At 50.1% G+C, this 25,369-nt stretch overlaps 1 protein-coding gene across 2 annotated transcripts; it reads right to left on the bottom strand.

Annotated features, from left to right (window-relative positions):
• Nucleotides 1–923: 923 nt before the first annotated feature.
• CLTB (clathrin light chain B) lies at nucleotides 924–25,369 on the bottom strand. 2 transcript variants are annotated; one of them, XM_004371170.1, is made up of 5 exons: nucleotides 24,984–25,369; nucleotides 19,820–19,866; nucleotides 8,635–8,752; nucleotides 8,177–8,288; nucleotides 924–1,419 (listed from the first exon to the last, which is right to left on the bottom strand). In XM_004371170.1, the coding sequence occupies exons 1-5, from the start codon at nucleotides 25,168–25,170 to the stop codon at nucleotides 1,248–1,250; spliced, it is 636 nt and encodes a 211-aa protein (XP_004371227.1). In that variant the 5' UTR covers nucleotides 25,171–25,369; the 3' UTR covers nucleotides 924–1,247. The 2 variants fall into 2 exon arrangements, with proteins under 2 accessions (XP_004371227.1, XP_023582253.1); XM_023726485.1 differs by lacking the exon at nucleotides 924–1,419 and adding an exon at nucleotides 1,937–2,036.

The following is a 25,369-nucleotide window of genomic DNA, read 5'->3' as shown; positions in this document are numbered from 1 at the left end:
TCTGCGTTCAGTGTTCCTCAAGTGTTGACTTAGGGACTCAAAAGCTCCTTCCATATTGTGACTCCACCATTTTCAACACAAGCTTCAAGCTGGCAGAAACAAAAAAGAGTGAAGAGATACACCCACTCTTAAGCCCTGTGACACAGGCTAGGTTGCTAAGTGAAGGGGTGTAATAGTCTTACTCCACCCTGGTCTCCCAGGGTTGGGTGGTGACCCTGGGCCCCAAGGCACAAGGATATGGTCCTCTAAAGAGGATGACCACTATTTATCTGGCTGATTACCACACAGGAATTTGGACCCATTGATGCAAGAGTTTCTGATTTTCAAGCCAGAAATGCAGATTTTTTTTTTTGGTGATATAATTTTTAAGTGTTGGCAATTACTCAAATCTTTTTAAACACTGTGCAGGTTACAAGGGCTTGGATGTAGACTGCAACCTCTGCTGAAGGGGAAGAAGGTGTGGTCAGTGGTTGTTTATACCAAATCCACGGAGGGACACAGCTGAAGGAGGGGGTGAAACGTGCAGAGCGGTAGGCCATCCACATCTGGAGGGTCCCGCCAGTCCCACCAGACCTCCTATCTCATAAAAGCTTTGAGGAAGAGGGTCTGGCAAGGCTACCTTCTCCAGCCTCTCACCCAGGCTTCTTCTTCCCTCCTACTTTGAGCCATTTACCCTCTGGGCGCCTTGGCCATATAACAGAATCCCTACCTCACAGGCTTGTCACAGGACAGAAGAGATCAAGGTTGTGAAAGCGTTTTGTGATGATAGGTTCTTTCCTCCTGTGGTTGGGGACAATAGGCACAGATAAATTGAGACACCCACTTCCGGCTGGGAGCTCCTGGGTTTCCAGGGGAATATCCTCACCTCTCAAGATCCTGAGTTGGGAAAGTTCTGAGTACAAACTGAGCCCTGACACCAGGTGTGGCTTCCAGAGAAATGAGAATGATAATAAATAAGTGTAAAAAGAGTTAACAACACACCGTTTAAGCCAAGAAAAAAATACATCAGGAGGGACAGTCACAACTGAGTGGACTGACAGGAGGTGTGATGGGCTGGGCCGTAGCGCCAGGAGGGGATGAGGGTGAAGGGTGAGGGGTCCCCTTCCCAGCCCTGGGAGATGGGGAGGAACGGAATAGGCTGTATGTAGCAGCTGCTGGGGGCAGTGTCCCCCCATCACCCAAAGCAGCTGCCCTTCCTTCACCCTGCCCCACCCATGCTTTGTGGCCGTGCTGCCAAAGGCAGGCACCTAGCGGGACAGCGGTGTCTGCTTCAGGGACATGAGCACCGAGCGCAGGCGGGACACGTCTTTGCACTGCTTGCTGCTCTTGGGGTTGAAGTCACACAGCTGGGCCACCTTCTCCCACTCAGTGCCTGGAGTATCCTCCTTGGATTCCTTCACAAAAGCCTCCTCAGATGCCCTGCAGGGAGAGAGAGGACAGAGGTTTCCCAGCTGCCCCCTCCCCCTGCATCAGTGATGCTCTGCTCTCATTAAGCAAGGCTGCTTTGTCCAGAGGTCTCCTCTCCACCCCTGGGCCCTCTGACCTCAGACCCTCCAGGAACAGCCTTGGCATCAGAGGAAGACTAACTTGGTTCTGCCTCAGGGCCTTTGCACTTGCTGTCATTGCTACCTGGAGTACTCTTCCTCCAGACCTTCTTATGACTTGTTGCTTCTTGTCATTCAGGTCTCAGCACAAGTTTCACCTCCTCAGGTCTTCCCTTGTCACTCTTGCCCCCACCCTAGCCACAGCACTCTTTGTTCCTTACCTCTCCATCAGGAGTTTCCAACCTGGGGCTCCTGACACCTAAAGGCCCTTGGAAGGAACTAATGATAGTACCTCAGCTATTTTCAACATTTCCAGAAACTTGACAGAGATAGGACACTGACAGACCACCTAACTAACTGAAGTCTCTAATGATCTCTATTGAGCTGCCGCCTGGGGAGTGCTCCATTGGTCTTCGCTTTTGTTGGAATCAAGTCAGGATGAAAACTGGTGGTCTCTTCATCAGAAGTTCTGCCTGACAGTTATAGAAATCACTGATAAGGAGCAATGGAGAAACAAAGCATGGTCAATACAGTTTAGTGGACAAAACCTAAACATGGGAGTCACTGAGGGAAAGACAGTAATGGATTCTTGGATGAGGAGGGCTGGGTCTGTGCCCTGTTTGCCCAGCAGGGTCCCTTCAACTGGTTCTGTTCAAGCAGAACCAGTTCTGCCATGTCCCAGGCACTGGCTGATGGCAGAGGGCCCTGCAGGTGCTGTGCTGAGGATGGACTGGGTCCAGATCAGGTGACCTGGCACCTACCTAGTGATTATGCTGACCTGCTGTGTGCCCACTTCCCAAACTAAACAAGGATCAGAGCCTCCACCCTGCCAGTCTGTCTCACCGGGCAGGTGTCCTGGGGATCTAATGAGGTGACAAGTATGAGCAGGCTTGGGGCACTGTACAATACTGTGTGGGGTCAGATGGCAAATGGAGATGGGGGGAGCTGGCCTGTCCCTTCAGGGGCAGGAGGCCCCCCTCTATCCTCACTGCCGCACTCCGGGCCAACAGCAGCAGCAGCATCACCTTAGAACTGGTTAGAAATGCAGACTCTGGGTCCCACCTCAGTCCTACTGAGCCAGAATCTGCATTTTAACAGGATCCCAGGCAGATTAAAGTGCTGGTTAGGCTCTCCCTCGCTTCAGGGCTTTAGGGCTCTCTAGGGTGTTCCCTGGGCCATGTCCTCAGGTACGATGGGAGCAGTGAAACACACCCCCCACCATGGTGTTCCCCAGCACAGGTGCACATCTGCTATCCTCACTCCCTGTTAGAACCTCCCATGGCTCCCACTGCCTTCAAGGCCAAGTCCAAGCTTAGCCTGGCACTCCAGACACTTAGGAACTGGCCCCGAGCTGACCTCCCACCTCAGCCCTCCAGCCACTGCAGGCTGCTAGGTACTTCCTGTCTCTGTGCCTTTGCCTTAGCTGCTGCTTCCACCTGGAATGCCCTTCTCTTCCTATTCTGCCCACCACACAAAGTCTTTCTCACACCTGAAGGTCCAGCCAACGGTCCTGCATCCCTGACGCTGGCCCTGGCTCCCCCAGAGCACACCGTGTCCTTCCACATGGCTCTCATCACAACATACTCCAGACTAGGAGCAACTCAGGGGGTACAGACAGTGCATCTTATTCATATTTGACCAGCTTCTAAAATGGAAACTGGCATGGGGTAGGGACCAGTAAGTATGGGACAGGTGGGAGGAAAGAAGGAAGAAGGAGGGTCATTGTCCTGGTGTGCCCAGCCCAGATAGCAGCAAGGGCTGCTGAGGGCGTGCCAGGGAGAGAACCGGCTGCGGCAGGAACAGCAAAGCCTTGGCACATGCACACGGCCGACATCACTCCTTAATCAGTGCATTTCTTCCTTCATCGTCAGGATCTATAACACCACCCTTTCACCTCCTGGCTGTCACTGCCAATCAGTTGGGGCTGGCACAAGATGAAGCCTGCTTGCTATCCCCAGTCTAGATGAGTCACAGGACCAACTAGATCCCAAACCAGAGACATATGAGAGGGACCTGTGGTGGTCTGGGAATGGCTATGACAATCTCAGGCCAAAGTTGTATTAATTTAATCCTTCCAGGTGAGGGATGTGCTATTATTATCCCCATTTGACAGGTGGAGAAACTGAGGCACAGAGACATTGTCACTTTGCCCAAAGTCACATAGCTAGAAAATAGAGGAGCTAGAACTAGAATCCAAGATAGCCTGTAGGTACATTCTGAAGAGGAGCAGTACACTTTGGGGCAGGGGTAGGGGCAAGGAGTGGGTGTACATATAAGACCCTCTCTCATATTCCAGGTAGAAACGATGCTGGAGATTGCATGATAGAATTTTGCAAGACCAATGACCTATTCATTGGAAATGCCTTTTTTCAGCAACATAAATGGTGACTTTACATGTGAACCTCACCAGATGGAACACACAGAAATCAAATTGACTACATCTGTGGAAAAAGATGATGGAAAAGCTCAATATCAGTCAGAATAAGGCCGGCGGCTGACTGCAGAACAGACCATCAATTGCTCATATGCAAATTCAAGTTGAAGCTAAATAAAATTAAAACAAGTCCACAAGAGCCGAAGTACAACCTTGAGTATGTCCTGCCTGAATTTAGAGACCATCTCAAGAATAGATTTGATGCGTTGAACACTAATGACTGAAGACCAGACGAGTTGTGGGATGACATAAAGGACATCATACGTGAAGAAAGCAAAAGGTCATTAAAAAGACAGGAAAGACAGAAAAGATCAAAACTGATGTCAGAGGAGACTCTGAAACTTGCTCTAAACGTAGAGTACCTAAAGCAAATGGAAGAAATGAAGTGAAAGAGATGAACAGAAGATTTCAAAGGGTGGTTCAAGAAGACAAAGTAAAGTATTATAATGAAATATTCAAAGACCTGAAGTTAGGAAACCAAAAGAGAAGAACATGCTTGGCATTTCTCAAGCTGAAAGAACTGAAGAAAAAAATTCAAGCCTTGAGTTTTAGTAGCGAAGCATTCTGTGGGCAAAATATTGACCGACACAGAAAGCATCAAAAGAAGATGGAAGGAATACAGAGTCACTGTACCAAAAACTGGTCAACATTCAGCCATTTCAGGAGGTAGCATATGATAAAGAACCGATGGCATTGAAGGAAGAAGTCTAAACTGCACTGAAGGCTTTGGCAAAAAACAAGACTCCGGGAATTGATGGAATACCAATTGAGATGTTTCAACAAACAGATGCAGTGCTGGAAGCACTCACTTGTCTATGCCGAGAAATTTGGAAGACAGTTCCCTGGCCAGCTGACTGGAAGAGAACCATATTTGTGCCCATTCCAAACAAAGGTAATCCAACAGACTGTGGAAATTATCGAACGCTATCTTTAATATCACACACAAGTAAAATTTTGCTGAAGATAATTCAAAAATGGTTGCAGCAGTACATCAACAGGGAACTGCCAGAAATTCAAGCTGGATTCAGAAGAGGACATGGAAAGAGGGATATCACTGCTGATGTCAGACGAATGTTGGCTGAAAGCCAAGAATACCAGAAAGATGTTTACCTGTGTTTTATTGACTATGCAAAGGCATTCGACTGTGTGGATCATAACAAATTATGGATACAATTGCAAAGAATGAGGATTCCAGAACACTTAGTTGTGCTCATGAGGAACCTGTACATAAATCAAGAGGCAGTTGTTCAAACAGAACAAGGGGATACCATGTGGTTTAAAATCAGGAAAGGTGTGTGTCAGGGTTGTATCCTTCCACCATACTTATTCAATCTGTATGCTGAGCAAATAATCTCAGAAACTGGACTATATGAAGAAGTACAGGGCATCAGGATTAGAAGAAGACTCATTAACGACCTGAGATATGCAGATGGCACAACCTTGCTTGCTGAAAGAGAAGCACTTACTGATGAAGATCAAAGACTACAGTGTTCAGTATGGATTACAGTGCAACATAAACAAAACTCCTCACAACTGGACCAATAAGCAACATCATGTTAAACGGATAAAAGATTGAAGTTGTCAAGGATTTCATTTTACTTGAATCCAGAATCAATGCCCATGGAAGCAGCTGTCAAGAAATCACGTGACATGTTGTATTGGACAAATCTGCTGCAAAAGACCTCTTTAAACTGTTAAAAAGCAAAGATGTCACTTTGAGGACTGGTGTGCCTGACCCAAGCCATGGTATTTTCAATCGCCTCATATACATGCGAAGCTGGGCAATGAATAAGGAAGACCAAAGAAGAATTGATGCCTTTGAATTATTGTGTTGGTAAAGAATATTAAATATACCATGGACTGCCAGAAGAACAAACAAATCTGTCTTGGAAGAAGTACAGCCAGAATGCTCCTTAGAAGCAAGAATGGCAACTTCATCTCATCTGCTTTAGACATGTTAACAGAAGGGACTGGTTGCTGGAGAAGAACATCATGCTTGGTAAAGTAGAGGGTGAGTGAAAAAGAGGAAGACCCTCAAAGAGGTGAGTTGTCACAGTGGCTCCAACAGTGGGCTCAAAGAGCAACAATTGTGAGAATGGCACGGGAACGGGCAGTGTTTCGTTCTGCTGTACATAGGGTTGCTGTGAGTTGCAAACGACTCGAGGGCACCTAACAACAACATTTTTTGCCCTTGCCCCTCCCACCTAAAGATGTCTCTTCTTTGCTCACCCTCCAGGGCTCTGATTTAGCAAAGCTGCCTTCAGGCAGAGTAGATGCTCAATACACGTGTGCTGGAGGGATGGAGGTGTAGGTTGGTGCCTGCACCCACCCTGGTGTCCCCTCCTGCTGGAATCATTGCCCAAGCCCAGCCACACTCACTTGTACCCTAAAAGCAGGAGACTCAAGAAACTGTGCGAGCTATACCCTGGGGCCCTCACCCCGCCAGCTCCCCCAGCAGAGGAACAGAGGAGACACATACACGTAGCCGATGATGTCAGCATCTGGCTGCTGGTAGAAGGCTTTGTCAGCGATCCTTGAGGGAAAGGTTAGGGGAAGGTTTAGGTGGTGGGGGAGGAGGGAGACAGGAAGGCAAGATGGACAGGCAGGCAAAGGGTTAAAGAGAAAGAGAGACAGCGTTAGTACCTCCAGTAGGAGAGGTGTTAGGAAGCAAGGTTCTGGAAGGCTCAGGAACTATCCACAGCCCCAGAGAGGAGAGCAGGGATCCTTGTCTCAGCCACAGTGCCTTTTAGAAAACTCAGCCCTGATCATATTACTCCTGTTCACAAGCTTCCAGTGGCTCCCACTGCCCATGTTTCTGCCCAGTCCCATAGGTCAAGGCCCTGTACTGTGCCCTGTACTGTGTGATGCCCCCCTTCCTGCTCTCTCTCTCCCAACTTGCTGCGCTCTGCTGACTCTCTGTTGCCCAAGACACCGAGTCGTTTCTCTACCACGCTGTTCCCTGGTCTGGAATGCCCTCCTCCACCCACTGCCCTTTTTCTTTTCCTGAGGAGCTAGTCATCTACCAAAGCCCACGTCCCCACGGAGGTCTCAGAGTCCAACTGTCCACATGTGTTTCTCCCCTCCGACATCTCTGACGGCACAGACTGGGTCCTCCTCATCTGCCTCTCTCCAGTGCCACCCAGAGCTTGGCACACAGCAGTTTCAGACTGGACGTCCACCCTTGGCAGGATTTGTACCATGAAGGGCACAGCCTCAAAGGAAGCGTCCAGTAGAAGACTATTTCCACTAAAATGTTATGTGGTGGACATCTGCTATCTTTGCCTAACCAGCATCCATCCCCTTCTCCTGGGAAGGGCACCCTGATAGTCCTTTGCAGAAACCGTCTGCCCTACTTCAGCCCCTGAGGTTTAGATGGGACTGACTCTAGGCACAGCCTGGGGAAGGGGGCTCTCACCCCATCTGGGCCCATCAGAGAGCCCCTTCTGGCTATGGTCAGTGGACCTGGGATGGGCCCATGACCTCAGCCAGACCAATGAGGGTCAAGCCTAGGACTTTGGTCAGAGCTATTGGGAACAAGATACTGTTTTCACTAAGGTGGCCGAGAGGATGGGGCAGAAGTCTGGAGCTGCTGGCAGCCAGCTTTGCCCCATATCAGGGATGTGTGTCCTAGGATGTCACTGACCCAGGGGCAAACAGAGCTGAGAGCAGAGGGACAGTGAGTCCGACTGGCTTTATTTGAGATGCTGAGCCAGCTGTGCCTGCAGTCCTGTTCCTGGCCTTTCAGTTATTTGGGCCACTGATTCCCTCTTAGCCTCTAATCACACTGGGTTGAACTGGTGTCATTTCTACCAGCAGCAAACACCTGTAGCAGGCTGGTTCTTTCCCTCTCCCCCTCCCTCCAGTCAGGCCTGTGCTCTCTCTGATGGAGCTGTTGGCTGCTAGGCCCGGGACGCTCGGCTTCACACTCTGGGGCCCTTGGACCTTCCTACTGACTGACAGACTCTGCTCTCTCTCTGTTGTAGAGAGGAGGTGAAGGCTCAACTGCGTGTCAGCTCCAAAGGGCTCTGAACCCCAAAGGCACCCCCAGAAGTACCCTTGGTGGTTTCAGCTTCTTCCAGACTCCTGCCACCAAATGACCCATCGTCCAGTTAGTCCCCGATCCCATAGCTCCTCTCATTGTCCCTATACCTCTTCTCACTGTCCATAGCCCCTCTCATGGCCCCATAGCCCCTCTCACCGGTTGTTGATCTTGTTCTTCTCCACTTGCTCGCTCTGGCGCTGATTCCACTCCTCTAGGTCCTTTTTGGCCTTCTCCCGCCACTCCTGTTCCATGACTTTAGAAGCAGCATCTGCAGCCCCAGCAGGAGAGTAAGTGGCAGCTTTGCAGTAGGGACCACAGGCTGGCTGCCCTGGCTGCTCCGCTCCCCTCAGCCCCTGCAGGCAGCCCCAGCTGCCCTCACCCAGTTGCCGCATTAAACCCATTCACCCGCTGTCGTCAAGTCGATTCCGACTCATAGCGACCCTACAGGACAGAGTAGAACTGCCCTATAGAGTTTCCAAGGAGCGGCTGGTAGATTCGAACTGCCGACGTTTGGGGTAGCAGTCAAGCTCTTAACCACTACGCAGTGCGGGGTTCCATATACTCTAAGCCCCACTCCCACTCCCGTCCAGCTCCAGCCTCAGCCCCGCCCTCACCCAGCTCCTGCAGCCGTTTCTTCTGCTCTTCTCTCCATTTGCGGATGCTCTCGGGTTCTTGCGTCAGCCTGTCGGCCTGGGCGATCGCAGCGTAGGCGTCCGCAGGCCCATTGGCCTCCTAGGACACAAACACGCCGCTTGTACCCAGCCCCTCACACCTGCCAGCTGTCTCTGCTGCCCCCTGCTGGGAAACCCGAGCACAAATACTCTCCCCGACAGCTGAACCCCTAAACAGCTCTCAAAACAACCTCACACCTACTGTGTCCTGTGAATTTTACCTTTGCACTTGGCTCCTCCCCCTCTGTGACCTCAGACAAGTTACTCAACCTCTCTGTGCCTCACTTTCCTCATCATAAACCCATTGCTGTCGAGCATAGACAGCAACCCTATAGGACAGAGTAGAACTGCCCCATAGGGTTTCCAAGGAGTGGCTGGTGGACTCAAACTGCCAACCTCTTGGTTAGCAGCCCAACACTTAACCACTGCACCACCAGGGCTCCTTCCTCATCATAAAATGGGGTAAATAATAGTACCCACTCCATAGGGTTGGTATAGGATTAAGTGAGTCAACACATATAAAGAACTTAGCACACCTCTTGACCTACATTGAGTACCTTGTGTTACTATCATTAAAGTCACTCTTTATTACAGTTTTATTTACTCCGTGACGCATATTGCAGGCTGAAATGATCTCATTGTAGATGTGCTTCCTTGTCCATGTCTGTCTCCTCCATCAGAATGTCCCCTTCGTGGCTGCAGGGACCTTGTCTGTCTTATTCACTGCAGTGCCCCCAGCATCAGCCCAGTGCCTGGTACACAGCAGATGTTCAATAAATCTCTGTTGCATGAAAGAACAAGCAGCCCTGAGCCGGGAGCCGGCCCTAGCTGTGACTATGCAATGGTGAAGAGCCTGGGTCAGCCGTCAGCCTGCCTGGGTTCAGGCCCCAGCTCTGCCACTTACTAGATGTGTGTGTGGCCCGGGGTAAGTTGCTTAACCTTGCTGCACCTCTGTTATCTCATCTGGAAATGAAGATGATAATGAAACCTACCTCTAAGAGCCAGTGTGAGGATTTTATTGTTCCCATTGTGGTAAATGTGTATGTGACAACCACAACATGGATGAAACTTGGAAACATTGTACTGAGCGAAATCAGTCAGTCCCAAAAGGACAAACACTGTACAATCTCACTTACATGAAGTAAGCAAACATGTATTGAAACCAAAGATTATTAGTGGTTACCAGGGGTGGGAGGGAGAGGGGAAGAGGAGGTTTTCCCTTAGGGGGCATAGAGTTTGTTCATGGTGGGGGAATGAATTGGAAAAGGATAGTGAGAATGGTTGCACCACTTGAAGAATGTCAACAATGTTACTGAATCGCACATGTAGAAATTGTGAGTTAGCATATATTTTCACACACACACACAGAACAGCTATATGAAAACATTTGCCATTTCAACCGTCTTCACATGCACAGTTTAATGGCATTAATTATGTTCATCATGTCAACCATCATCCTTATCTGTTCCCAAATTTTTCCATCATGATGTGAGGATTTGATAAAACAATACTTGTAAAATGTTTAGAGGAGTGCCTGACAGGAAGTGATGCCTCAGTGAACGGTAGCTAGAATTATTAGTATTACTATTTATTTCCGTTTTACAGGCGAGGAAACTGAGGCCAGAAGAGATGGCACTACATGGTGGCAGAGGCAGGGCCAGAGTCCAGGCCTTCTGACTCCCAGGCCCAGGCTCTGCCCACTTCTCCACACAGCCTGCCAGAGCTGCGGAGTCGCAGCGCTGGGGGCTGAGAGCTGGGCCCCTGTGAGCCTGGGGCATCCCTCTGGCTTCACCCCTGCAGGAGACCCTTCAAGATCCCGCCCCATCTCCTGCCACTTGGCTTCTGGCCCTCTGAGGCCCAGTACATTCCTGTCTGCACACATCCCCCACACTCCGCAGCCACACCTTTGTTTCCTCAATGCTCTCTGCCTGGAATTGCCTCCCTCCCTTCTCTAGCTGGTGAAATCATATTCCATCTCAGGAGTTTTCAGCTCAAAAGTCCCCTCCTCTGTCTTACTCCCCAACGCCCCACACAGGTCTCATGCCCTTCCACTGTGGAGCCTCCCTACTGGGCTGTGAGCCCCCGATTGCAGGGTCAGAAAACCAGTTGCCTTTGAGTCTTTCCGACCCATGCCACCCCCATGTGTGTCAGAGTAGAACTGTGCTCCATAGGGTTTGCAATGGCTGGTTTTTTTGAAATAAATCGCCAAGCCTTTCTTCCGAGGTGACTCTGAGTGGACTCGAACTTCCAACCTTTCAGTTATTGGTCAAGTACGTTAACCATTTGCACCACCCAGGGACGCCTGGCAGGCAGGCAGGCAGGCAGGCGGCCCTTGTTTAAAGTCCCTGCAGCTGATACTCCATCCTTTCATCACTCTCTGTCCTCCACCAAGCACTTAACCAAAAGTGCCATGATTACCAGTGATGTTTAATGTCTTCTCCCCACGGGACAGTGTCTGGTGTGCCCAGTTCAGAATTGGTGCTCAGCGAGCCTTGGCCCAGAGGACGTGGGCAGCCAAGTGAAGGAGCTCGCAGTTGAAACATCAGGGGTCTAGTCTGCAGCTGTCTGGAGTGGGGAGGGAGGGCGGCCCAGGGCAGGGTGATGTAGCATGGCACCTCAGAGCAGGTCCCAACCTTGGGTGGGGCAGCCGCATTTACTGTTCTTTCCTGAACTGCATTACAGTTCAAGTTAGAGATGCTCTTAGGACATCCCAAGGGGCCTTTCCAGTGCCATTATCTGGAGGGCACAAGCTGACCAAGTTGTTGGAGGAGCCCCCACCTTGCCGCCTCCTGGAAACAGCCCTGCAAGCCTACCAGGGACTCCCCACCCTACCTTGTTCCAGCAATCCTACTGAACTTCCCATCAGCACTTTCATGTGTTCATTCCCATGTGGTCACCTCTAGGGGCTCCGGGACCACCATCTGGGCCCATGACTCAGGGGGACTAACTGCTGTGACCCCACCACCTTCTCCAAGGAGCCAAACCCTCCAAGGCCAGAGGACCACCCTTCAGGGCATTGAGGCAGGAAACCCACCTGGTGGCCCAGGCCTGTGGCTCATCCCTGCCTTTGGGAGAATTTTTCAGCTCCACGTGATTCCAGCGACCAGAATCCTTGATACTGTAGCCTATTTTTCTGCTCTGAATTTCTCTTCAGTGCCATGTTTAACAAGAGCCCCTGAAAATCTTTCCCCAAGAGGGCTGTCACCCTGGGTGGGGAGACCCACACTCCTTTCCTGACACCTGGGTCTCCCTTACCTGGGGAGCTTCAATAATCCAATGTCAGGTCACACCCCAGACTAATTAAATCCAAGTCTCTGGGGGTGGGACCAGGCAGCAGTAATTTTTAAAGCTTCCCAGGGGAATCCAATGAGCAGCCAAGGGTGGGGACCCTTGGTCTAAAGGCCAACTCAGCAGAGATATGAGTGACAGACACAGAGAGCACATACTGTATGGTTCCATTTACATGAAGTTCAAGAACAAGCACAACTAAACTACACAGATCAAGATAGAGGTGAATGACTGGAAGGGGCCTGAAGAAGGATGGCAATGTTCTGTCTCTTCAGTTGGGTGGTGGTTACACAAGAATATAAAGCCCTTGCCATTGAGTCAATTCCAACTCATGGTGAGCTGGTGTGTGTCAGAGTAGACCTGGGCTCCATAGCGTTTTCAGTAGCTGATTTTTCAGAAGTATAAATCACCAGGCCTTTCTTCCAAGGTGCCTCTGGGTGGACTTGAATCGGTTAGCAGCTGAGCATGTTAACCATTTGCACCACCCAGGGACTCCCCACACTGGAATATACATATGTGAAATCAATCTGCACACTTAAGATCTGCACATTTTACTGTATACAAATTATAGCCACATTTTTGAAAAGGGAAAAATTGTGGTTTTAAAAAATGGGTTAAAAAAAAAAAAGTAAGCAGGTAGAGCCTGACTACGAAAAGGAGTTCAACCTAATGAACCTAGGCCTGGCTAGATTATTCTGGAAAGCAGCCCCAGATCCATTGTGCCAGTCGAGAATCTGCTATTTTAACCAAAATCTGTAACTTCAGTTGGCTGGATGAGAGCACTCTTAACTTTCTGTAAGTATATAAGTAAGGATTTGTTGTTGTTAGTTGCAGTCAAGTCCGTTGTGCCAGGTCCCACTCATGGCAAACTTACGTGTAACAGACGGAAACATTGCCCGGTCGAGCACCATCCTCACAGTCGTTGGTATTTTTGAGCCCGTTGTTGCAGCAACCATGTCAGTCTATCTCATTGAGGGTTTCCCTCGTTTTCACTGACCCTCTCTATTTTACCAAACAGGATGTCCTTTTTTAGTGACTGGTCTTTCCTCATGACCAGTAAGTCCAAAGTAAGCAAGTAAGCAAGACGAAGTCTCACCATCCTTGCTTCTAAGTGGCATTCTGGCTGTACTTCATTGAGATGATAAAAATAACGCATATAGTACTGTTTTGCTTGTGTGTATATTGTGTTTATCCAAGTGACATGAGAAGTTTTGAAATAAAAATAAAATAAAGGCATCCACCTGACCATCCGTCCACTCCTCACTCATTTAACAAATATGTACTTGAGCCCTTTCTCTATGCCATGCTCAGTGGGATGTCCAACAGGGATCTCAAACTTAACTTGATTTTTCACTCCCCAAATACCACCCCCACTCCCCAGTAGGAGCCCTGGTAGCACAGTGGTTAAGCACACGGCTGCTAACCAAAAGGTTGGCAGTTCGAACCCACGATTCACTCCATGGGAGAAAGATGTGGCAGTCTGCTCCCGTAAAGATTACAGCCTTGGCAACTCTACGGGGCAGTTCTTTTCTGTCCTATAGGGTCACTATGAGTCAGAATCGACTTGATGGCAATGGTTACAATAAAGACAATAAAACTCAGTCAGCGAGTGTTCTGAGGCCAAAACCTCAAGTTCATCCTTGATTTCTCCGTCCTCCCTATCACACATCCAATCCGTCAGCAGTTCCTGTCAGCACAGTCTCTTAAATATGTCCCAGCCAGATCACTTCCCACCTTCACCTCCACTAGTGCCACAGGCATGTCTGGCCCAGGCCACTGCCAGTCCCTGCTGCCACCTTGCTCCCCTGCAGTCCCTTCTCCACACAACAGTCAGAATGATCTGTTCAAGTCTGTCAGATTATATCCTGCTGAGTGTAAAAACATCCAAAGGCTTCCTCCTACCATCAGAATGAAATCTAAATGGCCTGGTCTCTACCTGCCCCCCTGGCTTCCCCCTCTGGCCAGCGCGCTTCTGCCATGCTGGCCCCAGAACAAGCTCAGTTTGTGCCCAGTCAGTGTCTCAGTCTGGACTGCTCTTCCTCTAGAATCGAGGGTCTACATCTTCCCAGGGCTACCTCCAACTCTTAAGTCAGGCTTCAGCATTTTTCTCACCAGGCCGATGAAGGCCTTCTCTGATTCCCAGGCTAAAGCAGCTTCCCTCCCACTCTGCCCCTGTCAAGACTTCCTCTCTAAGCAGTTGCTCAGGGCTTTCTGAAAAGACTTGTGTGTTTGTTTACCTGCTCACGTGTTTACTTTTACTGTCTGTCTCTCCCCTAAAAGTTAAGCCCCAGGAGGACTGTGTTATATCTAGAACAGGGCCTGGCTGTAGAAGGGCTTCAAGAACATTTCAAATATTTCCAGAATGAATAAATGTTCAGGTTTGGAGACAGGGATAAACAAAACAGCCCTTGTCTTGGGGCTTAGTAGGGGGAGATCCTAATTAATGAGGATGCCATGGCTAGGGTACATGCTGGAACCCAGGTCAGGGAAAGAGGGAGGATGAAGGAGGGCATAGTCATTCTATCCTGGGGGCAAAGTAAGGGCTGGAAGAGATGGGGAAAGGGCATCTCAGAGCTAAGGGCATGCATGTGTAAGGACCACACCGTGCCGGTGCCTTTGGGAAACTCTGAGTACATAGATGTCACCAGAGCTTAGAGTGTGGGAGACAGGGTGGGCTGGAGAAGACCCTCTGGGCAGGACCACTCCCCACCCACCTCTACCAGGGCCCACCACCTCCATAAAGCCTGCCCTAAAATTGGAACTCACAGATTATAGTGTTTTAAAACTTGAAGAGAGTTTGCAATTAAATAGTTTCTTTGATCTTTCCAACCCTTCATAGTGGATTTTATTGTCCTTGTTTTACAGATAAGGACACTGTAGCTCCAAAGTCCCAAGTCACATCGTCAGGAAGTGGCAGAGCTGGGATTCAAGCTGGATTATTGGGGGTGAACATACTCTCCACAAAGTAGCTAATGGAGACCAAAGTCATTTCTGTATCACATGATTCATGAGCTTATTTTCTGTCCCCTGATAAGTCTTTCTTCCCAAGATTAGAGGCTATGTCTTCCTCTCCCACTGCCCCCATGCCCCACTCCCCACCGCTTTCTTCCACACGCCCACACACACCACTGTGCTCACTTAATGCCTAGGTCAGGAATAAATCAGAGCACAGTTTACACTGATAAGGCCCTTCCTGGGCTATGAGCACTTTTCTCACTAGCCCTGTGGGGGCAAGTAGAGCAGGGCTTCTAATCCCCATTGTTCAAATAAGAAATCAGGGTAAGAGACTAATTCAAGGTCATCTGAATGGAAGGGGCCAGATATGAAGCCCAAGTGTTCTGACTCAATCCAAGCTCCTCCACTGCAGCCTTGAGGAATGGCTCAGAACCCCCCGGGTGCTTCTGCACATCCAGGGGCACTGTTCACAATGTGTTCCATAGCACTTGTGCAAGGAGGTGGCCCTGTCCCAGGCCCAGGGTGCCAGGTCTGGCCAAGCTGAGCCCACCTTCTCCACCACTTGTCTACCTCCAGCACGGCCCACTAACAGCTCTGGCTGTGACTTCTCCACGATCTCCCTTGCCTGCCTGGCACACAGGCCCTGCACCTTTTGCCCTCCAGTCTTCTCCCTGGCACAACCCTCTGTGCAGTGGGCCCTAGCAAAGTTCTGTGCCCTGACTCTGGCAGGATCTGGCACCTGAGGACCTGGATTCAAGTCCCAGCTCTTACTAGTTATTAACTAGAATGAGATATTAAGCATCCCTGGGAAGTGAGGTGGTAACAGTAATTATGTCATAGAGATATCAGAGGGTTAAATGACTTAATACAGGTGAAGCTCTTGGATGGTGCCTGCCACAAAGTAAGAACTTAAATGTTGGTCTTACTACTATACCCATTGTCATGGATTGAATTGTGTCCCCCCAAAATATGTGTATCAATTTGGCTAGGCCATGATTCCCAGTATGGTGTGATTGTCCACCATTTTGTCATCTGACATGATTTTCCTATGTGGTGTAAATCCTATCTCTATGATATTAAATAGATGGGATTAGTGGTAGTTATGTTAATGAGGCAGGACTCAATCTACAAGATTAGATTGTGTCTTAAGTCAATCTCTTTTGAGATATAAAAGACAAAATCAAGCAGAGAGAGAGATGGGGACCTCATACCACCAAGAAAGCAGCACTGGGAACAGAGCACATCCTTTGGACCTGGGGTTCCTGCACGGAGAAGCTCCTAGACCAAGGGAAGATTGATGACAAGGACCTTCTCTCAGAGCTGACAGAGAGAGAAAGCCTTCCCCTGGAGCTGGTGGCCTGAATTTGGACTTCCAGCCTACTAGACTGTGAAAGAATAAATTTCTTTTTGTTAAAGCCATCCACTTGTGGTATTTCCATTATAGCAGCACTAGATAACTAAGACACCTATATCTGAGCCCTTACCGTCCTGGCTACCTTTATTTCTTTCTTGGTCTCTGTCCTCTATTAGAAGTGATCTGTTTGAAGACAAATACTCTGTTGGATTTGCTTCTATATCCACTGCCCCAGGCACAGCGCAAGGCACTCAAAAAAAAATGTGAGTTGATGAAATGAAAGAGATGATTGCAAAGTAGTGTGGATGGCGTGGGAAAAGCACTAAACACCAAATTGAAGGGACTGGGCTTGAAGTGCCCCTTCTGCTACTCACTGAATATGTGGTCTTTGAGAAGTCCCTTCACTGGGGTCCTCGGGTTTCACTGTCTGTTATGTGGGAATCACAGCATCCCATCATGGTGTGAAGGGAAGCCTGTGAGATCATTGCCGTGGAAACGTTTGGTAGCCTGTAGAAGACGTGCAGGTGTGAAGGAAGGTATAGTTGCTGTGGCTCATTCACTGTTGCCATGTAACAAGGGCTCCATAAGTGCTGGCCATCACCATTGACCATAACTAGGAAAGGCACAGTGGTGTTTCTGGCAGGCAAAGCCTGAGAAGTAGTTTGCTGGTTCCTCTTCTCCAGTCTGCCCTGGTTTATTTTCTGCCCCTGCCCCTGACAGTGAGCAGTGAGGGTTGATGGGTACAACAGGGTTACTCTTTATTCACTTGAGCATCCCAGTGGGGAAATCAAGTCAGCCACTAGGAGGGCTGGCAGCCCAGGAGGGCTCACCAGCGGCTACAGGAAGGCTGAGCCCTCCACCCCTCAAGAGAGGAATAGGGTCAGGAATGCCAGGGCCAGAAGGCAGGAGGCTACAGCCAGGGACAGGCTTATCTCAGTCCAGCTTCCCAGCACCCGTCCCTGAGGGACGTGGCCATGAGAGTATCTGTGAGCCACGATGGCCTGGGCATATGCTGTGACTCCAGGGATGGCCAATAGGATAAGGCATATCTGTCTTTGGAGAGATTGACCAGCTAAAGCTAAGCTAAGCTGAGCTGTTGACTCCTCTAATTAGTTCAAAGGGAATGTGGGTGGGGTGGGGGGGCATTTGTGGGTTGGTGCCAGGTGGAACGGAAGGAGGTATAGGCAGGCCAATCCTTAGGTCATGTTGGGGGGCCTGTAGCTGGACACCCTGGTGGCCCACAGGCGGCCAGAAAAGAATAAGAAATGGAGCAAGAAAGCTCTGTGCAGGCCCCCGGACATTCAGGGCATGCATGGGGCAAGGCTTCTCCCCCTATAGGTGTAAGCTCCACCCTGCTCTATGTTCAGTCCTAAACAGTCTGCTGGCCAGCTGCTGGCCGGCCAGTCCCAGCAACAAGCAGGTAGGACAAAGGCACCAGATCAGGGATCAGATGATCTAGGTGAGACTGGGCTTTGCCATTAAGCCCCTGAGTGACCCTCCTCATCCGTGGCCCCTCCCCTGCCTATACGAATTCTAGGATGGCATTGGTGTGAAATGACTGACAAATGAACATATCTGGGATTATCAGTAACAGTGAGAATGAACAGATTCAGCTGAGATTAGGAAGGAGAACCAGGCTTCCTCCAACTCCCAGGTCTCAAATCTACCAAATGCAAAGCAGGGACAGGGACAGGGACAGAGATGGGGGTGGGGGCACCAAACCAACCAAACGGAAATACTCCAGAACTGGATGATTTCCTGAGTGACTTTGCATTAAGCCACTTCACCTTTCTGAGCTTCAAGATCTTAATCTATAGAAAAGGAATGTTGTCCTGCTCACAGTGTCCTGGGTACTCCAGCTGCAGGACGCAGACCTTTTGGGCCAAGCAAAGTCCCTTCATGTCTGCCCACAGCCTGGGCGGCCTAAGCCTCAAGGATCTGCAAGACTATATGGGAGTAAACGCTGGTTCCTTGGCTTTTAGGCCTGACTACACATGAAGCTCCTAACTTCTTAGTGCTGGACTTTTCCAGATTGCTTACAGTTAAGTAATTTTCCAGAAACAGGACTTGGCCAGTTTCCCTGTGTAAGGTACCAGCCCAACCCTCTTACATAAGAATGTATTGTTTATTCCCCTAGAGGATTTCAGAGGCCAGCTCCTCCACGGGGCACAGTCCAGGAGATCCCGAGATGCGGCCGAGGGGTCAAGGGTCTGTGGCCCAGTCAGAATGCGAATTAGGGCTCACCCAGTGGAGGCTTGGCCCCACCCAGGGTAGGATTGGGAGGTGAGGGCTGTGGCATCTGCGGAGTCCTGGGAAGGCCATATGTGGTTTTCGTTCTCTCTGTCTAAGAGCTCTTAGCCTGACTGGTGTGTACGTGACGGAGACATTAGAGCGTGTGGAGAGCAGCAGTTCTTTAACTAGCAATATCCTTACTGGTTGTTTATTTGTTTTGTTTTTTTCCTTTTACAGAATCACTGTAAAGAATTTTAAAACAGCCCAGCGGAAGCGAAAGCCCTTTTCTTGTCACCCTTCCCCCAACCACTGCAACAGTTGGAGCACATCCATTCAGATACTTTGTGCAAACATATTTTTAAAATGAAAAGTAAGACCATACTGTGCATATTGTTCTGCAAGCTGCTTTTTTCACTTACTATATTGTGGGCATCTTTTCATGTCAACACAGAAAGCTCTGATTGTTATTTTCAACAACATTGTGGTTTTCCAATTTACCTACTTGGTACCCCAATGCTGGACACTTAGGTTGTTTCCAGTTTGTTATTATAAATAATCTCAGGGTCCCTGGGTGGCCCCAACAGTTAACGCGATCGGCTGCTAACTGAAAGGTTGGAGATTCAAGTCCACCCAGAGACCTCAGAAGAAAGGCCTGGCAACCCACTTCTGAAAAATTGAAAACTCTATGGAGCACAGTTCTACTCTGGCACACATGGGGTCACCATGAGTCAGAACTGACTCAACAGCGACAAGTTGGTGGTTATACATAATCCTAAAAGAATCCTGGTGTCCTCATCCAATTATTCCCTTAGGGTAAATTTCAATAAATGGAGTCTCTGGATGGAAAGACCTGCGTGTTTAAAATGCTCTTACAAAAAAATAATTAAAAAAACAAAAAAAAAAAGACAACAAGCTTAAATAAATAAATAAATAAATAAAATGCTCTTACATGACAGAGAGCATCTGACCCACTGCGTCAATTTGTCCTTCCACCAATAGGACAGGCATGTGCAGGGCCGTGTTTCCTTCAGTCCAGTGTGGGCTACATTACCTTCCCCTCCCGAAGTTGGCATCACCCTGGGGACCCTGAGGCATGGCCCATCACTCCCTCTCTTCAGTAGTCCTTATTCTTTGTTCCCCTTCCCCTACATGACAAAAAAGCATGTCAACCCCTTTCCCTATGTTCCCATCCCAGTGCATCAATATCACTGCAGCCCTAAGCCTTCCTCAGGCAACAGCAAGACATCCTGGAGACCCAGGCTTCAGTCCCCACCACCACTAAGACAGCAGCTTGCTTACCTGAAACACATCTCCATTGACCGTGGTTCCCATGTCCTCAGAACCAGCTAGAAAGAGAACAAGGAGACAGAGTTACTCACTGCTTAGCTTATAGCGAGCATGGACGGTACTGCGTTAGCGTGCAAGCTAACCTCTGTTCATGCCCGTGTATGTATTGATGCACACGTGCATACAGACATAATGGATACATCAATAATGGGCTCAATCTTGGACTGTTCACAAAGTCTTCCTACAGCCATCATGACATTTAATTTTCACTGCAGCCCTGTGATGAAGTTGTTATCAACCCATTTTACAGATTCTCAAGCTGAGGCTCAGAGACGATACTCGATTGCCAAAGGTCACCCAGCCAGTGACACCTCCTCACCTACCTGAAATTAATTTACCCACGGCCAAGGCTGGGAATGCCCTGACTGTCTGTGGAGCCTGTGCCTGCAGAGTAGGCAGAGAAGCAGTAGGCTAAAGGCGGGGTCCAGAAGCCTACAAGTCCCTTCCTGTTCCTGCAGTGCCTTGAGCAACTACTCGACTGGGAGAGCAGGAATCACAGCCCCCACAAGGCAACGCTTGCCCTATTTCTTCTCCTTCTGCCCCTCCCAGAAAGATTTTCTTTTGCCATCATCAGTGACTCCTCCCGGTCCCTTCCCCTGATATCTGATTAGTCACAAATTCCTGTGGCTTCTGCTGCAGCAGAGACCATCGAAGCTGCCCTGTGCTCTCTCAACCCTGCCCTGGCCCTCACCCACAAGACTGTTTTGGTCTGTCTGCCCTGCTAGTGGCAAACACCTGGAAAGAGCTAACCGTGTCTCTGTCTCCTCACCACTGTCTTCCCCAGAGCCATGCATGGTACCCATGACTTGGTAAGAGCTCAGTAACTATTTGTTTAATAAATAAATGCATTAAAGAATAAATGAATGAATGGCTTTTGCCCATCCACAGGTCTCTCTGACTCCTGCTTCACTCTCATAACCTGTTTCAAACCACTTGCTACGGCCGACATTTTTTTAAAAAACATGCTTTCTTATGTCTCTCTTCTGATTAAAAATATAATAAAAGCAAAACCACAAAGAAATCTATTTTCCATGGGCCCTAGCCTGGGGACTTAGCAGGTGCTATTCCCTCTGCCTGGAATGCTGTTCCATGCATTTCCACATGGTCCACCCCCTCACGCCATTCAGCCTGATTAGGGGCTTCCCTGACCCCTCCCTACATTCACGTCTCTTCCATCGTTCTTCCTTCCCCAAAGTCTGACATGTTTATTTGCATATATGTTTATTGTCTATCTTCCCCACTTTAATGGCCTCTCCATGAAGGCAGGTACTTTGTTTTGTCCACTGCTCTGTCCCAGCACCTAGAACAGTACGTGGCATGTAATCGGGGCTCAGTAAATATTTGCTGAATGCGGAGTACAGGAGGCTCTTCACAGTCTGGCCCTGCCCACTTTTCCTGCCTCACTTTCCACCAGTCCCTCCTACAAACCCTAAGTTCTGGTATCCCCCTTCCCCAAACACACGCTCCCTGCCCCATGCCTTGCTTCCTGCTTCCACCTCCAAAGGATGCTCTTTTGGGTCCCAGTTCTCCAAGACCCCGTTCACAAGTTGCCCCTACTTCCCTGGGGACTGATGGAAGTTCTTCCCTCTGGGGTATCCTGGAATATCAGACGGCATTCACCACACACTTGTGTAATTGCTTGTGACCCCACCAGGGCCATAGGCTCCCTTATGGGGCCCTGCATCTTTCTCAGCTCCTAAGGGCTCCTGCACAAAATAGGTGAGCAAGAAATGTTGGCTAAATGGAAGTTGAAATGCTCTTTGGGAGCCCACAGCTATCTGCAAGGCCTCTCAGAAACTGCAACACCTCCTAGCAAAGGGCCGCAGGAGGCCCCACAGGATTACCACAGATGGACAACTATCCCTCTCCCAACCAGATAGGGCTGGGATCAATGGGGATGGTGCTTTCAGCCTGGTGACTGGAGGCAGGGATACCTAATCCCATGGAGATAATTCCCGGTTGATATGAACGATAATTGACTGTTTTCAGAGTCACAGTGATTGATGCCGACCCACTATGTCAGTGTCAGCCCCTCCCCCCACTCACTCTATCTGAACAGAACCACAGGTTGCTCCTGCCTGGGTCCCTAAATCAGGGCGGGGCCAGTGGGAGGTTTCAGTGGCAGCACCTTCTGCAAAGGGTCTTCTTCTGGGGCGTCTCCTCTACCAGGGTCCATCCTCACGATACCAGAATGTAGGCTTGGCCCCTGTGGGCTAGAAGCTGCACGCTCCCACATATCACCCAGTCCCAGCCAGGGCCCTCGTCTGCCCACCCTGGTCTTCGGGAAGTCCCTCTGCTCCATTCACTCAGGCCTGTGAGTGCTCCTGGAGATGAGGTGTCTTCCTACTTCAGTCTCAGCCATCTTTGGGAACCCCCAATCCCCCCTACCAACACACATTTATAATCATGTGTCTGAAATCATGGGCCAGCACAACAGGAGCATGAGTGTTGCTTCCCTTAGATCCCTGATCCCCTTTGGAATAGGGGCGGAGATGGTCCAGAACATTCCTGTCAGCTTACTGAGACAGGAGAAATAGACTTGCCCTGAATTGACTGGGCAAATCAGGTACGGGGCCAGGTCTGGTGCAGAGAAACCCGGGTGTGAAAATGTAAACCTTTTGGGCCCTACCCAAGGCTGATGAATGGAAACAAAGTGTCCATGGCTCAGGTTGGCCACAGTTCCAGTCCAAGAAAACAGGCTCCGTGGGACTCAGGCCTAAACCCAATCCCTTCCACCGGAGGCGCCTGGGAGCCCAACATCAGGGTACTCAGTGCAGAAATCCCTCTCCCCCACATCTTCAGAGAAAAATGTTGATTGACAGCTGCTCCAGAGCCAGCTTCTTCCCAGCTCTGAGCAGGCCAAGGCACTTTTTTCCACCCCTATGTAGGCTCTAAGGAGTCCCCATGTGGCACAAATGGTTAACATGCTCAGCTGCTAACTGAAAGGCTGGAGGTTCAGGTCTACCCAGGGGCAGCTCGGAAGAAAGGCCTGGCAATCTACTTCTGAAAAATTAGCCATTGAAAACCCTATGTGTGGTGCTCTGATACACATGGGGTGCCATGAGTCGGAATTGACCCTATGGCAACTGGTTTGTTTTTATTTTTATTTTTTCTTATCCAGGCTCCTGGCACTCATTGCTGGTCAGGTGAGGATTACCTGCTTAGCACCGCCTGGGCCTAGAAGATTCAGATCAATTCCATTCTGTTCCATCCCTATTCAGCCGCCATCCTGCAATACCTGCCTATTCCCTGTGCCCTACTTAGAGGGCAGTCGAGTGTTTGCAGCTTCAGCGGGTGTGAGGCTGGGAGACCTCCATCCTCAGAGGATATGTCTCTGACAGCTCCCTGGAAGAAGAGAGCATGCCATGGCTTCTCTTCCTGCCACCCAGTGTTTGGGGCCAATCCATGCCCCACCCCTGCCAGAGAAGGAACTTCCCACCCAGACTGTAAGCCCCTGGAGCCCCAGGATCCTGGGAGAAGCCACAACTGGCTCAAGCTGCAGATGCTTCTGGCTGCCCTCAGCCTGCATTCCCTTACCCTTATCTCTCTTGGGGTTCTGACATCAGCTCTGCCACAGCAGAGTCTTCCCCACACCAAGCTAGACTGGGAAAACGGGTGGTCTCAAGGAGAAGGTAGGAACAAATGAACACTGGTGCATGAGTGCAATCAGGACAGGTGGGGGTCCGCGCTGAAGTGGCTGGGAGCTGCTGCTTGGGAAGACCTCCGCTGCTGGCTTGGTTGGGTAGCAAAAGATCCCTCTCCCCCCATCCCATCAACTCCCAGGGAGACTGCCACAGTATTTGAAACAGCATGAAGGCCAGAGTTGGGAGGCCTGGAATCAAGTCCCAGATCTGTCACTCACTGGCTGTGTGATTTTGGGCTAGACACTCAGGCTCTCTGGGCCTCCCTTATTACATTTCTCATTTCAAGGGCATACGGAGATGCTTCAAACTCCTCAGTCACGGGAACTGTCTTATTTTCGTCTGTATCTTCAGTGGGTCTGGCAAATAGCGGATGCTTTAAACAGTTGAATGAATACAAACATGACTATAAAAAGCCTTGTAAATACATACATTTTTTAATGTAGAGTACCACTTATTCCAACAAGCCCATAAAACCCATGACAGTGACAAAATTAATAGGAAATAAGAGCTGTTTTGGATGCACCCATTAAAGTGATATCTACTTTTTTTTACCAAATGTTTAAGAAATTTTTCCTTCAAGCCAGAACCAGAGCAGGAGCATCAGCCATAAGTGTGCTACCCAGGAATAGGCCCTGAACCCTGAGTTCTGAAGCCAACTACAATATCCCTGACCACCTCTGGAAAACCATTACATAGACAGTGACAAACCCCTGGAGGGCAGGACCACATCTAACTGCTGCCTCTTTTTGCCTGTGCCCCTGCCCCTGCTGGGTATCTGACCCAGAGCCAGGCACGTGGAAGACAGGTGGAGAGGACTTGGAGTTGGACAGAAACAGGGTTAAATCCTGGCTCTGCCACTCACTAGTTGCTCCACTAGTATACCTCTTTGAGCCTCAGTTTTTCCATCCCTGAAATGGGTATAGTAAGCATATGAAATGATTACATGTAAGTAAAGTGTCTAGCCCCGTGGCAGCAGGAGGGCAGGTGATCCCCAGGGAAGGTTTGTGAGTTCGCAAAGCACCCAGTCTTCCCTGTTTTTCCAGTTGTATGAGAGTTAAACCTGAGGAGTGGAAAAGTTCTGCATCCTGCATACACCTGCTGGGCTCAGCTGAGAGCCCGGGGTGGGCCAGGCTGCCTGAGGTTCAGAAGGGAATTTCCCAGTGGGCTAGTGTTAGATTCCAGAGCCTGGCAGTGTGGAGCTGGCCTGGGGATGAAATGTCATGACCGAATGCCTCTCCCAGGAGTCACCAGATCCTCAGCCCAGGCGGGGCCTCAGCTCAGCCCTCAGCTTGGAGATATTCAGACCAGGCTCTCAGAGAAGAGCCCTCGCAGGTTCCCTAGGTCCCCCGCTCACAGAACAGTCTCCTCCCACCCCCATGCTCCTGGCTGGCCGGTGGCAGGCCCCTGGACTCTGGCCCGGGGCTCCGGGGGTGAGCCCTAGCCCCGAGCCGCAAGGCCCTGCGCTGACTCACCCCCGCTCGCGGGTCCCAGCTGCGCGGGGGCCACCTGGCCGCCAGCAGGTGCCCCGAAGCCCTCGTCATTCTCGATGCCCGCGATCTCACTCTCCTGCTGGGCCAGAAAGGCGGCCGCTGGGTCCTCCTCGGCCGCCTCGGGGGCCCCACTCTCCGATGACGAAAAGAAGCCAAAGTCATCAGCCATTTTCCCCGCGTCTCTGCTGCAGCCTCCGCCTGGCGCTCGGCTCGGCCCGGCGCTGCGCTGGCGGCGGCGACACTGTCTCCCGAGCCGCCCCAGGAGCCGGCCTTAGCGGGGACGGACTCTGCGCGGCGGCCGCCCTTCCTCTCCGCTACCGGGCCGGCTCGCCTGTCACTGCGGCTGCAGGCGCCGCTGAGGGAGGAGC

This window comes from Trichechus manatus, unplaced genomic scaffold (genome assembly GCF_000243295.1).
Source record: "Trichechus manatus latirostris isolate Lorelei unplaced genomic scaffold, TriManLat1.0 scaffold00011, whole genome shotgun sequence".
In the NCBI taxonomy this organism is placed as follows: Eukaryota; Metazoa; Chordata; class Mammalia; order Sirenia; family Trichechidae; genus Trichechus; species Trichechus manatus.
The sequence above is the reverse complement of the archived record's forward strand: the minus strand, read 5'-3'. Positions and strand labels throughout refer to the sequence as shown.

Excerpts from the sequence above, each read along its gene's own strand:
- CLTB (XM_004371170.1), bottom strand. The coding sequence starts at position 25,170 with ATGGCTGATGACTTTGGCTTCTTTTCGTCATCGGAGAGTGGGGCCCCC. Across the intron at positions 19,867-24,983 it reads GCTGGGACCCGCGAGCGGGG|CTGGTTCTGAGGACATGGGA; the intron begins GTGAGTCAGCGC and ends TTCTCTTTCTAG. Across the intron at positions 1,420-8,176 it reads AAGAACAAGATCAACAACCG|GGCATCTGAGGAGGCTTTTG; the intron begins GTGAGAGGGGCT and ends CTCTCCCTGCAG.